At 45.0% G+C, this 14,608-nt stretch overlaps 1 protein-coding gene across 7 annotated transcripts in view; it reads left to right on the forward strand.

Annotated features, from left to right (window-relative positions):
* Positions 1 to 1,008: 1,008 nt before the first annotated feature.
* The window catches only part of PTPRJ (protein tyrosine phosphatase receptor type J), a 71,457-nt gene continuing 57,857 nt past the window's right edge, over positions 1,009 to 14,608 (forward strand). For all 7 annotated transcript variants that reach the window (XM_051621808.1, XM_051621809.1, XM_051621811.1 and 4 more), the window contains exon 1: positions 1,009 to 1,215. In XM_051621808.1, the coding sequence (XP_051477768.1) occupies positions 1,144 to 1,215 (72 nt within the window). In that variant the 5' untranslated portion in view covers positions 1,009 to 1,143. The remainder of the gene's footprint in view (positions 1,216 to 14,608) is intronic.

A 14,608-nucleotide genomic window follows, 5' to 3' on the forward strand; every position in this document is an offset into this window, starting at 1 on the left:
CTATTTCCTACAAACCTGAAGAGCTGCCCCCACACTGTTTATCTAGCTCCAACTGTAAGTCAGTCTCAACCTCCCCAACAGTAAGGTATGCACATGCCCTTATTTTTGTGAGTCTTCCCATCAATTCCTGTGGAAACTGTTGCTTCCATAATGATGTTTTGAGGGCTCAGGAAAGACAGGGAAATTACAAACATGTGAACTCAAAGCTTTAGAGAAAATGAAGACTGCCAGTGTTTCCATAATTAAAGATATGCTATTTAAACTGACCCCGCCTCTGTTTTCCTTACTCAAAAGGAACGAAATGTGAAACCGTGCATTAGGGCTGGGAAGCAAGGTAAGGTTGTAAAAGTGATTGCATTCGATTATGTCATGTCCTTTTTTGATGACACGGATAAAACATGTCCCAGCCAGAGCCTGCAGAGGGACAGGACTTTTGGGGGGCTGCCTGGAGGTGATGCACGGTGCGACAATCACGCCCCCCGCTGCCAGGCTCGGCAGCCCCTGACACCGCCCGGGGCCCCAGGGGCCGTGCGGGGCTCCCATCCCGCCGGCAGAGAGAAGGGCGTTAGGAGGCTCCGCTCCCAAGTCCGGGTTAACTTCGTTTCAGCACCGGCCCTTCTGTGCATCGCCCACCCCGAAGCACGGTCCGAAGGCGGGGGAAGGGGTACGGGGCACATCCCGCGGTACCGCTTTCTCTGGAGCGCCCAGAGAGGCCGGGAAACTTTCCCAGCAAGCCGCTTCCTCGCCCGGCCAGGCCGGGGGAGACGTCAGAAGTCGAGAAGAAGGCGTAAGAGCTGGGAAGCGCCAGCAACAGCTGCCGAGGCAGCCGCCACACGGCCCATCCAAGCCCCGGGCGAGGGGCTGGCGGCAGGGGGAGGAGACCGCCCGGGCCCGGCCCTCCCGCGGCCGGCTATTCCGCCCGGCGCCTCCCTCCGCCCCGCGCAGGGCTTCCCCGGGCACCCGCCTTTCCAGGCAGGCAGCGCTAGAGGGAGCGGCGGGAGGCGGAGGTGCCGCCGGCTGGGAGCGCGGCGAGAGGGCGGTGCGGGCGCCGGGCGGTGCGGGGCGAGCGGCCCGGCCATGTCTCTCGGGCAGGCGGCGTCGGGCTGAGCGGCCGTGCGCGCAGCGGGAGCGCTCTCCGCCACCATGAGGCGGCTGCTGCTGCCCCTGCCCTGCCTGCTGCTGCTGCCGCCGCTGCTGCTGCTGCTGCCGGCCGAGGTGAGAGGCGCGGGGGGCGGCGTGGGAGGCGGGAGGTCTGCAGCACCGCGGCCGCCGCACCTGCCCCTGCTGGGAGCTGCCCCGGAGGCGGCTGCTCCCGCTGCCCTGCGGGAGGCGTGCGGCCGGCGGGGCAGGTGTGCGGCCGCGGCTCGGGCTTTGTCCCGCGGCGGCTCCGCCGGTGCCGCCCGGGAAGGGAAGGGGAGGCTGCGGGGGCAGCGGCGGCGCGGCCCGGGGGAGGCGGCGCTCACCTGGCGTGGCTGCCGGCGGGGTCCCTGCGGCCTCGGCCTCCCCCGGCTCTGTCCGCCCGGCTTCCAGGGCTCTGCCTGTGGCCCGGCCGCGGCGCGGGGAGCGGCCGCTGGCTGCCCGCGGGGGGACCCTGTGGTACGGCCGCGTGGTTCCTTTCGGGGCGTGAGGCAGCCCCGGGTGTTTACCTCGTTAAAAGCCACCTTAGGTAAAGCAGGGACTGCTCCCGTCTCCCCAGTGAGAATTGCAGCCTGCGCTCGTCGTGTCGCTGCTGGTTAATTAGTAACGCGTTATTTGCACATCGCCAGCTCGGGCTGCACATCGCCCGCTGGGTTACAGCCTTGAGGAGCAGCGTGGAGTTTTCAGGGGAAAATCCTGCCTCGGTGCGGAGGAAGCAGAGCGGGCGGTGAAGGGCCCCAGGCCGACGGGAGATCTCTGCCAGCACCTTTGCGTTTCGAGCTTCCTCTGTGCCCGGGTGCGTTGCAGGATGTTTTACCAACAGCACCTTTCAGTGATGTAAATCAAAATTACTTGCCAGGTGACCCCTCTCATTGCAAGCTGGCATAGACTTTCACCTTGTGCTTCTCTCAGCTGATAGCTTTCTAGTATTCCCGAGCACTTTGTGACTGCTGCAAACTCTCATGTTTTGGGGTTTGCTAAATTTTTGCTTCCAGAGGTACCTGCTTGGCCTCTCTGCCTCAATGGTTTCTGCTACAGAAGCATGAATTTGTGTTGGTATGGACTAAGGTGCTCAGTACTGTCGTGTCAGTTCTGCCTGGCCTGTTGCAGTCCCACCCTAGAGCTGCAGAGTGGGATTATATCACTGCTTTAGGTTTTTAACTGTTTTTTCCTTATATTGGCACCAGCTTGTACTTGCAGCCAATGCCTATTGTAAGCCTTTAATGATTCTTCTTTTTTGTGTCTCATTCAGTTTGGGGTACCTTGCTGTGTTTTGTTGTTCCATCTCTGTTTGCTTTTGTACCAAGCCTAGGTTTAAAAATTTCTCCTGAATAAGAGCCAAGACTGACTTGGGAACTGGAATACTTCAGGTGTACCTGTGGTTGTGAAGGCTGGTGCAAGGAAGTCTCCATTCACTAGGCTTCTTAAGTGGTGCTGATCATCACCTGGTGAAGTTTTGAAGACTAGGAATATTTGGGTGATCTACAGAGGGGTGGGAAAGGCTCCTTAGGAGCTTTTTCCTTAGAGGAATAGGACATAAGCTGAATCCTCACTGATGGTGTGATTCTGCAAAGCATCCACTCATTTGAAATCACTAAATTTCAGTGTGGCCACTTACGGCAGGAAGAGGGGATAACTCGTGAGAAAAGCGTGTTACATTTATGTAGCCTGTTCATGCCAGCCTTGCTTAGAGGGAATGCTTGCTCTAAGCATGCTAGTCTTGTTGCTTCTCTCAAGTACTGTTCACCTGGCCTTGTCCTCTAAAAATCATAGACTAGTAGAACAGTTAGACTTAGAAGGGACCTTAAAGATCTTCGAGTTCCAACTCCTCTGCATGGGTAGGGACACCTCCCACTAGATCAGGTTGCTCAGAGCCCCAGTTAAAGAATAATAGGGAAGAGTTTTGCTTTTTATGGTGGGTTCTTTGCACAGATTAAGGCAGTAGTCGGAGTTGGCTAGTGTTGTTTGTGGTGTGGCATGTGTGCAGGTACTAAGACATGGCCTGGAACTACCTGGTGAGGTATTTAGCTGGTGTAAGAAGATGAAAGCAACTGGCAAGACTCGCAGGCATGTAGCATGAGCTGGACTTTGTGCATTGCCAGTAAGAACTATTGACCCTTGCCTACATTCTCCCTGCTGGCCCCCAAGAGGAAAGGCAGCAAGTTGGGTGGAAGTGGCTCTCGGCTGGATCTGGCCTCCATGTTGCCTTTCAGATGACTGTGGGGCTGGTTAACAGGACAGTGCTTTGAACACAGACAGCATTGTTGGCCTGAACACATGCAAGGGCTGGGAAGCATCCCAAGCTGTGGAATGGCTGTGTCATGGCAGCTCCTGGGTGGTGTGACAGGCATATGATCTTTCTGTGGTGTCTTTTACTCAAGGATAAGCATCTTCCGTATTTCTAATGAATTACAGTGGGCAAGGTTGGAGTTGTTAAAAAAACAAACCTTGCTGTTTTTTATGGGAGCTAGTGACTTAAGAATAATCATGTTAGTGATATGACAACATAACATCTACTACTCAAGAGCAATGGACTTTGTGTTTGTGTGCTTGTTTTGGTGCTTAGAAATATAAATGTTTTCTATGTGGACCTAACAGCTTGTTCTTACAGCTTATTCCACGTACAGAACTCCTACTGATACTGTATGAGTCAATTATATAGGATTATTACTTAGTTACTGATCTGAATTTCCAACTGAGGAGTTTAAATGAAGCACCGTCGTATGTAAAATGTGGGCTTGGTGTGTGTGTATGTTTCATGTCAGTTAATTTCTTCTATATATTGGTCATTGCATAGTTGATTCTTCTCTTGGATGGTACTCTAAATTTGCAAAAACATTCCAGGTAATCTTCAGCACACGGAAGAAAAAAATCGAAGTAAGTACCACTTAATGAAAATATTTTGCAAGTACTTTGTGACATAGGTCTACATATAGCTCATGTAGAGCTGTTAAAAAGAATAAAGCTTGAGAAACGCAAGGCTCCCTTGCTTCTACTGTAAATACGCTTCTGGGGTAAAACCTTTAATGACCACCGTTAGAAACACAGCTATGGGCATCACTGATCTGGAGACCTGAGCAGGCCTGGACTTAGGCAGCACGGACCAGAAAGGGAAGCTGTGGCTGTGAACTGGCTTTGCTTGTGTCAGAGGAGCTTAGAAATACACTTCCCATCAGAGAGGATAAGTTATTTTTTCTGTAGTGACTGACAGTTGATGCTGAAGTGCAGAGGCTTTCAGTTTTGTTTGAAACTGCAACACAGGTTAGTTTCACGTGCTTCTTTATGTTTGTTACATGAACACAAAGCAAGCACCTTCTGCAGGACTCAATAGGTCCTTTGTTTTCAATGTGGCATGGAAGCGTGTAGCTCTTCCTTAGCTGCATAGGCTGACTGCACATTGCAGCACACTCAGATGGTTTTCGGTGCTTGGATTTTAGTCTTCAGCCAGCACTACTCAACAAAATATCTTCTGCATGTTTGAGATCAGAATACAGGCCCACAGTGGAAATGTTGTCTTTGCAAACAGCCAGTCTATTATTAGTACTTCCTCAATTATGTGAGCTACATGCAAGTCTTTGTTGAGGATTTCCATGGCATGTATATTTTTTGGTTGGAGTTTCTAAATACGAGAGAGAAATTGCTACTCTTTTAAATGTTGGGGTTTTATTGTGTAGGGCATAATCCATACAATTTTAATGTATGCATTTCCTTCTTCCTACTAGAATTACAGTGTATTGTAAAGTGAGTATTTAAACAATGTTGGAGAGTGGTTTGGAACTGCGAATTTGATGTTTGTAGTTATGAAGTCTGTCTCATGTTGTCTGCTTGGGTTTTTTTGCTTTCTTCCTTGCTTGAAGGAAGACTCCTGATATGAGCAAAGGAGAGAAAAGTGATTAGAACAGTCAGAGGCTGCACATCTGGTTGTTAGCCTGATGTGATAACTTTTTGTTAGACTCCAAAATTTGAATGTAAGTAGTACCCTGAAGATCACGAAAGGTTGCTGGTATTGCCTGAGGAGCTAGTTGAATTTTCTCTAGCAGAGAAGGCCTGCTGCAGTGAAAGAGAACCTTTCCTGGGGGTCATCACTAGGAAGTTAACTTTCAACAGGAGATTACTTTAATTGTGTGTGTGTGGGGAAAGACAAATAAGTGTACGTGAGCATGTGCTAATACGAAATGTTAGAAAGCAATGTGTGGAGGGGGGGAAAGAGTGATCAGATGTGTGCAGGAAGAGAACAAAACAGATACACTGCTCTGGAAGGCTTTTCCAAGGCTTTTCTCTAAGTGCTTTCCTGCTGTTCCCAAATGTATCTGCAGATAAGCAGGCCTTTTGGGGCTATTAATCCAAAGTTCCAGGAGAAAATCCAAGATTAAATGGGAAAGGTATTTGTGTAATCCAGCAAAGAATGGACATGTGCATGTGGTCCAATCAGAGCTGGGTTGATAAACTTATGGCCTCATTTAGTTATCTTCTGTGCCATTCACGGGCATTCATTGTAAAGGGCAGGGCAACACATAGTAACATCTGTATCTTTCCATAAATGTTGGTATTTGGCACATCACTGAATGTAGTTAAGGTTATTTTTCTGCCATTGCCAGGAAATTGGAAGAATACCTTGGTACTAGAAACTGCATGGTCAACTGAGACACCTAGGGCCATGTATAAAAGCCCCTTTCTCCACCTGCAGAAATGTGATGGGAGAAAATGAAACTGTGCTTTTAAGTGCATCTCAGAATAGAGGAAATTGCATCTATAACTGCAGACCGAGGAAGCAATGATTTTGGTGTCTGCTGTGGTACCAGAACTGTGGGATTTAGCTGATCTTGGCTTTTTTACATGGTGCTCCAAACCCAGCTGGTATGTACAGAGGGCTAAGGTCTGTGTTTGACATGAGTCCTACTTTGGGGAGGAGAAGAGACCACTAGAAGGATCTACCATTAAACTGTCCTAGCCAGTGCCTGGAAATCCCTTTCTCTCTGGTGCTGCACATCTGATTGTTGTTGGTTTCCCTTTTGTATTCTTCTTGTACCTCCTATTTGTTTGGTGCACTTCTGATTTTCCTCATTGTTTTGTGCAGTTTTAGCCAAACTAAATGAGTAAAATAAATATCTAGTATGTAATTGGTAGGTTCCTAATGAATGCAAGGTTTTTGTTGTGTATTCTATGTGGGATTCCACTTTAGGCTTTAGAATGGGGGCTTTTTAAAATGTTGGGTTGTGTGTTTTGTTTATTGGAAAGACTTCATGGTTTTCTGGTTGATGGGTTTGGTTTTGTGGTGTGCAGGAGAATGCCATCTACATACTGTTGTACTGTTTTTTTGTTTACTGTGCACCAAATGGGCTATGCATTGAGTACAAGGAATAATTTGTGTGCACTTCACCCGTGTTTCCCCCATTGAAGGTAAGAGATTTCTGCTTTTAAGACTACAAAATAATCTAGTAATGACTTGAACGTTGTGTCTGGAGCTTCACTGTAAATGACAGTCTGTCTATTGTAGCCTGGTAAGCAGATGCAGTCTCTTAGCATATCTATGTTGGAGGCTGTGGATGTTTGAGAAAAGGGTGAGGGTCCTTGCTTTGTGAGTGGGTCTCTTTGGAGCCCAAAGGTTTTGGAGTGAGCCCTCTCTCCCATCACAGCCCAGGTGAGAGGAAGGACTTTAAGTGCCTCGGAGTTTTTCCCTGTTAGGATTTTATAGTTTGTATCTAAAACACACCTGGCTGAGTGATTAGGTGCATTCTCAGGTTGAACCTAGCCTGAATGGGAGAGCTCCCTAAAGAGGGGTTATTTTTGCAAACCAGCCTTGTAGAAGCTCAGTCTGTCCCTGGTCATTGGGGGATCGAAGTTTGCCATGTTCTGACAGGTTTAAATGCTTATTTAAAAGTCTCTGCCTGTGCCATTTAAATGTGATTTTTAATTTATTTTTTTTTAAATAGGATTTATCAAGATGAAGAATTGATGGTTTTATGACATCCTCTTGGATGGGTGGGAAGATAGGAGACTCTACATACTTCTCTGAAGTCTCCTAGCCAGGGTTATGATGCTACGTGTCTTGCTTTGTTTGCTGATAGCTCATCTCTGCTATGGGAGATGGCTTTGGTGGGTGTGCCAGTGACTTTTTTTTTGGCATTCCCCATCATAGTGGAACTTGGACTGACCTTTCTTATGCTGTTTCCTCTTGTGCACTTGGGTTCTGTTAAGTTAAAGCATTTTTAATAAGTTTCCTTGTTTGTTCTGTTGTATAGACACGTAGACAGGTCACCACTGGCAAGTCTATTTCTACATACCTGCTTTTGAGTCCTCATTTGCAAACTACAATTTCTACCAACTCCATCCCTGAAAATAAGGATAGAGCCCCCTGCAAAAGGGCAGGTGGGTTCCCAGTTAGAGGGCTGGCTTGGGAGTGCTGTATTGCCTCATGAGACAGGAGGAGTCTACAAAGGATGGGGCAGCAGGCTGTGGCCAGAGGAAGGTGCAGCTTCATTGTGGGTCAGGCCAGCTTACATAGGCAGCAAAACATGGGATCCTCTGGAATCTTACAGACTGTGAAAGCTTCCTGCTGCCTCCCTCTAGTGCTTCTTGTGCTTGCAGCGTCAATAGTCCTTGCAGATAAATGGAGGTTGCTTCTTCTTGCTGCCTGTCCACACCCGGGTTTCCTCATGCCCTAAGTGGCTCAGGCAGTTTATTCCCAGAGCGTTCCCTTGAAACTTGGAATGGAATTTTGTCAAAGATGTCACGATACAGAGGAGCAAAGGGGGAAATGGTGAGTTCATTTAGTTAGCTTCATCTGGCCACAGCCTGTATCAGCTAAAGGACAGATGACTTGTTAGTTGCTGTTGAAATTCACAGTAAGAGGGTTTGCATCTTTGTCATTATTTGGTGAAACTGGCTCTGCTCCTTGTCTTTGTGCAAGGCAGCCTAAGTGTTTTGGAGTGGAAAGGTCAGAGAGGATGCTAGAGTGGAAGTAGTGTCCAGCTGAAGCTAGAAGATGCTTCCACCACTAGTGACATTTGGAACAGGAAGAACAGCCCTCATTGGAAAGGGGACAATTTTCTGTGCTTGCAGGGATTTGGGACAAATGACCTCTCTCTGACACCAATATGAAGCTGTGGCTGAGAAAAAGAAGGGTTTCCACCATTACCCTTTGGGATGCAGATGAAAAACACATTAGTAGTTCCGCTGCAGCAGAAAGTGCAGCGTGAAGCCATCAAATGAGATTGACTCAGCCTTGCCAGTGGTTTTATTACAATATTAGGTGTGCCATGGTTTCAGTGTACTTTTTAAACATTAAAATGTGACTTCTTATGAAAAACAGTGTGAAGGGAAAAAATAGGTGCCTGTGGCTGGCATCAAATTTACATATGCAAAATTGTATAATGTTAATAAGATTTTAGGGTTTTCCTCTTCTGTCATCGTGCTCAGTTTTTTTCTCAGATTCTGTAGGAACTTTATATGCTTAAAAATATCTCAAAATGAGAGAGAAATAAAATGAATGGTGATAAATTGGTAGGGTACTTTTAGGTCATCACATTTAGTTTTTCTAAATTATTTTTCTGTAGTGAAAGCAGACATTGGAATTCTAATGTCTTCTTGACACAGCACATATTATCATCAGCCATTTATAAACAAATTTGGATTTGTGGAATTCAAAGCTCATGGCTTTTCTGCTGCATGAATTATGCTTTCTAAATTCTGGTGGTTTTTCAGTCGCCTTGCACGATCAGCCACTTCTTCTCATACTAGGCTTGGAGTTCAATATCAATAAAAAACTATTTGTTCTGATCAATTCTGATGCAGTTTTTTTGCAAAGTAGGTTGTATCGGGTAAACTAAGGTCATTGAAGGTTTCACCTTCTGTGGATTTGCACTTTTTTTGTAAAGGAGAAATACAAGAAGTGTAGCCACAGTTTCCTTCCCACAGTCTTTGTAAATGCATATATTCAACTAAGCTGCAAAAAAAGAAGCAAAAAAACTCCCAAAACAAACCCAAGGTCTTTCTTTGGTGAAATTTCTTATCTTTGGTTCAGTTGGTGTAATTTTCTTAGAGGAGTTCACCTCTACGGTGTAGTTCTGTGCAGTTGGACACCAGGGAGAAATAAGCAGCCCAGCTTTGAGGTCAGGATCTGGCCTTATCTGGCATACTGTGGGCACCACAGACACAGGCCTAGTATTTTAAACTCAGGAGTTTCCAATAGATGTTTTATCTGACAGTTGAAGGAAGGAGGCTGACATACTCTCACATGAGTTAAAGGGGCAGTATTAACATCTGCAAAATGCAAAAACCTTTTTTTTCAGTATCTCTCTGCAGTTCAAAATCCCGTTTCTGGAAATATTCCTGAGATGGAAGAAACAAAATAGGAAGTTTTTTGTAAAAGTTTGTTCTGGATTGTTTTTAAAAGTGACTAATAGATTGGCCAATTATTCTTTCTAATGAACCTTGTACTAGCTGTAAGTCTCTTCTTAGAACTAACTGAAAAAAATGCAGTTTATAGATACTGTTAAATTAAATGTGTTCACTTGAATGATCGATGTTAAATGTATTGCCATATCTATGTTAAAACAATTTAAACTCTCTAAGTACATGCAAATAATTGTTAGATATTGTGAATGTGTTAACTGAAATCCAATTTTAAGACATAATTATTGGAAAGGAAAAGGCTGTAAGATCTGGAATTAGATCTGTTAGCCTTTTGTCCTTTAATCTCCATAACAAAGCAGGTAATTGTATGTATATAATAAATCTCAACAATACTCTCCTTTGTCCCTATTAAATGAAAAAAAACTTTCCTTTGTCTCTAATTTATCAAGGACTTGCATTTGGAGATGTTAAAATTTCTAGGAGACAGTTACAAATAAAAAAGTCAGCCAGCAAACAAGCAGATTTAAAAAATATTTCTTCTGTATTGAATCCGTTTGGAAACAGGCATCTTCTCCAGATTAGCAGTTACAGATGAAATACTGTTGTAAAGTGTTTCACTTTTTCTACGCAAGAATTTAATGGCAAATGTTCTCCAGCATCATGTCAGTGCATTTTTATCTTCTTGTTTCTTTCTCCAGCTGTAATGATTTTTCATTGTTGCTGAAAGGTAGTTGATATAAATGTCTTAACCCAACATATTTTTATTTGGATTTAAGACTATGTAATGAAAGTGTAATTGCTTCTGTGCTTTTATTGTGAGTGTGTATCCAGTTCCTCTGTGACATTGTCATTTCTGATCTCTGCTTTATACATAGTAAAACATCCACATTAAATAAGCTAATAATTAGCTCTATATTCATGAAGCTGAAAGCTTAAAATGCTTGAGTAAAGGAGCTATTTCCTTAACTAACTTCGTAATCATATAACCTGCCTTAAAAAAAAAAAATCACCCCAACCAGGCATTATATGCTTTTGATAATTAAAGCATATGATCAGTTTATTGTATTCTTTATGAAACTAACTTTCTTTTTCTTTCTGGTCTGCAATATTTTGCCAAGTCCTGACTCTGCTGGTGAGTGTATATGCTGAGCTCCAGCCAGCAGCAAATATTTGCAGGTGAATGCAGTATCTGAAACAGCCTGAAGCGATACTCATTTCCCAGTACTACAAGATAGACCTACAGTATGTGGTTTAACTGGTATTTAGCTATTGTCTTCTGACTCAGTCTTCATACTTTTCAAATGTATCTGTTATTTCCTGGTTCAGTGTACAGAGCGTAACGCTGCAGGAGGAGTGACCAGAAGGCCAGAGCTGCTAATTATTTACTGCAGAGCATACTTTTCTGTCTTCTCCGCCCCAGTGATCTTTATGCCTTGTTCTCTTTATGGTGAAATGGCTTGGGTCTAAGAGTTGCAAATAAAATAGTTCCCTTCTAAATGTATAAGAGTTACAGCAGCCTACAAAAAACCGCATTTCTTTTCATTCACTTGCACTGTTTTATTTTTTGACTTGCAGGAAGAGACTGCTTTTTCTCCAGCAGCAGTTCTGGGTGATTCACAGAGCAACCCCTGCTGCATCCTAGCAAACCAATTGCCTGCTTGCTATGTTGTTATCAGACAAAAGATCATTTCTGATAACCTTTGCTGTGCTCCATAGGTTATCCTTAGGTGCAGAACTGTGTGCAGTGCAGTTATGGCTTGGCTTGCAAGCAGTGTGTGCAGTGATTCTTCCTAACTGACTATTCGTGACAACTGATGCAGTTGCTACTTGTTATTTATTTTCCAGCTCCCCTTCAAGGTAAGAAGAACAATAAGTTGCAAAGACCAGTCACTGCAGATTATTTGAGTCCCCTGCACTCCTGTTCTTGCAAATTGGGTACCCTAGTTTTCTGTTCTCTTCTGAATAATTATTTTTTTTAACAAAAGGGGTGGTGAAGAATAGATATCTGATGTCCAGACATTTATTCAGTCATTGCTACATGTGGTGTTTGTCACTACTGTCTTCAGGTTGCATCACAATTAATTCCATCTGTGTTAATCTGAGACTTGGAGGCAAACTGTTCAGCTGAACATTTTGTCTCCTCCTGTAGAAATTTGTGGAAAAGATAGGAGATAAGATACTGCAAAACTTCTGTTTCCGTTTTGGGCAAAGGCCTCTTTTTGCTTTCTGAAGTGAGACATTTGCTTCTCCATCTTCCAGGGTGTCTGTAAGGCTTCTGAAATCCTGCTAGAGTTTTGAAGATTAAGTTAATGACTGATAAGTTTTAGGACATGCAGTAGATTTTGCTGTCAAGATTTGTCTGAAGACTCAGGAGCTGCTTGCCTGCAGCCCCTCGTATCTTCTCTTCACATTTTCCTTCCCCTTGTTACACTGGTTGTGTTTTGTGACCTAGAGGTTGTAAATACTGTGGGATGTTGTTCATGGATAGTACTAAGGAACCTTGATGGGATTAGGACCTCTGGCAGTGACTTCAAAAAATAAATCTTACTTAGTTGCCAGGTGCATGTAGTAAGTCAATATAGTACCTCACCACATCTGTCTCCACCAGGATTCACTTATGCTTGCAAACTCTGTCAAAAAGCTGGAGGGGAAAGAAGCTTCCCTTGCATAACTTCCTCAGTTTTGTGAATACAGTATTCCTTTTTGGTCATGAATGGGTTATAAATCAGACAAAAGCTGTGTTGTGAGGTCTTGTCCCTTTCTTCCCCAAGTGAATTGGTTAATTCTTGGCGGGTTTGTAAGATAGGAAAGGCATTCCTTACATCAGGCACAGCTGGGGAAGGGTTTCTTGTGCTGTGATTTAGACATTCACCTCTAGACACAGGGCAGCCTGTGGTAATCACTTGAGTGTTCAGGGAAAGGCAGCAGGAGTGTGACTGAGAAAGTACAAAACCTCGGCAGTCATTTAGTGGGACAGCAAATTTCATCCTGGATGCTCAGTGTGTCATGGAGCAAGTCTTGAGTTGTGAAATAGCCACTTGGAGCAAGTAGGGGCAGTGAGAGGAATCAGGATACTAGGAAGCAAAGTGTGCCTCTGACCCTATGAAGGAGATGGTACATGGCTGTACAGATCCTGTTGAGAAATCAGGGCTAAAAATGACACCTGTTATATTGAAATGGTGCTAAAATCAGTATGCTAGTAAAATGTCTGCTTTGTAAGTGGCTACCATTGGGTTTTTCAAGCTCCAGACTGTGTGTATTGTACATAACTGAAACAGACCCGCTTGTTGGCTTTGATTGCAGAGCAAATGTTTCTTTCTGCTGAGGAAGAAAACCCGCGGTTTGTTTCTGGGTGTCCCATAGTGCAGTGACTGGTCTTGTGGGCAGTTTGTGGTTTGTGTGTATCGGGTGGTGTTTGGAGGACTCTGATTTGAGGTGTTTCTAGCCTTGCTTTAAGGCAGTGAAGGGAGCTAAACAGGAACAGTGTGTGGGTACAGCTGAGGAGGACATGGAAAAGCAAGCGTATGAGGGGCTAGTTGAGTTTGGGGTGTAAGCACTCTTTTTATCATGTTCATCTCTGGAACCAAAAGCAAAGGCAAGTTTCTGAACAAAATGAAGTAGGTTGTAGGGGGAGAATGATGAGTAAACGGAGTGTAGATGCGAGACTGCTGCAGCCTACATAAGTTAACAGCACGTAACAGCTGTTGAAGCAGTGCTCAAGTATGTGCTGTTTCATTAGATAGAGCTGCAGCGTATTCATCTTAGAAATAAAATTGACCAGTCCTCCTCCTCCTTTTCAATTAGAGCTTCCTGGCATGAGACATCCCTTCCTGAAGTTAGAGGTAAAATTCACCCCCCCCTTCACACCTTTTGCACATTTGACAGCTGTGATAACATGACACCGTGCCCTGTAGTTTGAATATCGCTTTAAAGTGATAGAAGGCATTTCTAGACAGCTAATGTTGAACTTGCAGACTCTTGCTACATGAGGTTACCAGCTGTATGCTGCTTACAATGAAGTGATGGTAATTGGTGTCTGCTGATGGTCAAAACCACAATCATCTGCGAGCTTAAGAAGGAGTGAGGCTCTGATTCATCTGCTGCACTATAAAGTGGCAAAGTCTCCAGTCCCTATGGTTACTGCTATTGAGGGGAGGATGTGATAGGTATTAGTTTGTGTATTAATATACTTCAGGGTCTTCCTCCAAGCTGCCTAGCTGAGGGTGGGATTACCTTGCTTGTTATTGTGAAAATGCAAAGGAAGGCAGTCTCTGCCCTGAAATGCCTGAATGTGTGTTATTTTAAGCATGTACATGTGCAGACACACGAGTCTGTATTTAGGGAACATTTCTTCGACTGCAAAATACATCTCCAAAAAGCTAGGAAGTGCTGAAATGAAAGCTGCCCATTTGACTTTAATCTGCCCCTTCCAAAGGATGAAGGCAGGGCCCAGAGCATGTGTTCTTCTCCCCCTCACCATGATTGTTGCCTCTGCTCAGTGCTAGCCCCCTCATCAGAGGGAGCTGTTGGAAGAAGCATCAGCTTGCACAGATGCATTTTGCAACAAAAACGGGAGGATGTCCCTGTGCAGCTTCCTCTATATAGCCTTGCCAAGAAGTGTGTTCCCTTCTCCCCCTTTGTTTTCGGAGCAGCTTTCAAGCTGAGATGAAAGCCTGTCCAACTGAGTTGTGGAGGCATTGCAGCTCACTGGATGCCTAGTTGGGTGACCCACTGGGTGCCCTGCTGATCTGGATCCTGTCTCATAGGTCCCGTAGAATCAACTTCCTGGCTTGACTGTGGACCTACCTCATTACTACTGACAAGGCTGGTAGTCCTTAGAATCATAGAATCTATGGGACACCTCACACTAGACCAGGCTGCACAAGCCTCATCCAACCTGGCCTTAAACAGCTCCAGGGAGAGGGCATCCACAACCTCCTTGGGCAATGTATTCCAACACCTCGCTACCCTCATGGTGAAGAATTTCTTTCTAATATCTAACCTACATCTCCCCTCTCTCAGTTTAAAACCATTACCCCTTGTCCTATCACTGCCCTCTCTGGTGAAAAGCCCCTCCCCAGCTTTCCTGTAGCCCCTTCAGGTATTGGAAGGCTGA

This window comes from Apus apus, chromosome 5 (genome assembly GCF_020740795.1).
Source record: "Apus apus isolate bApuApu2 chromosome 5, bApuApu2.pri.cur, whole genome shotgun sequence".
Lineage (NCBI taxonomy): Eukaryota > Metazoa > Chordata > Aves > Apodiformes > Apodidae > Apus > Apus apus.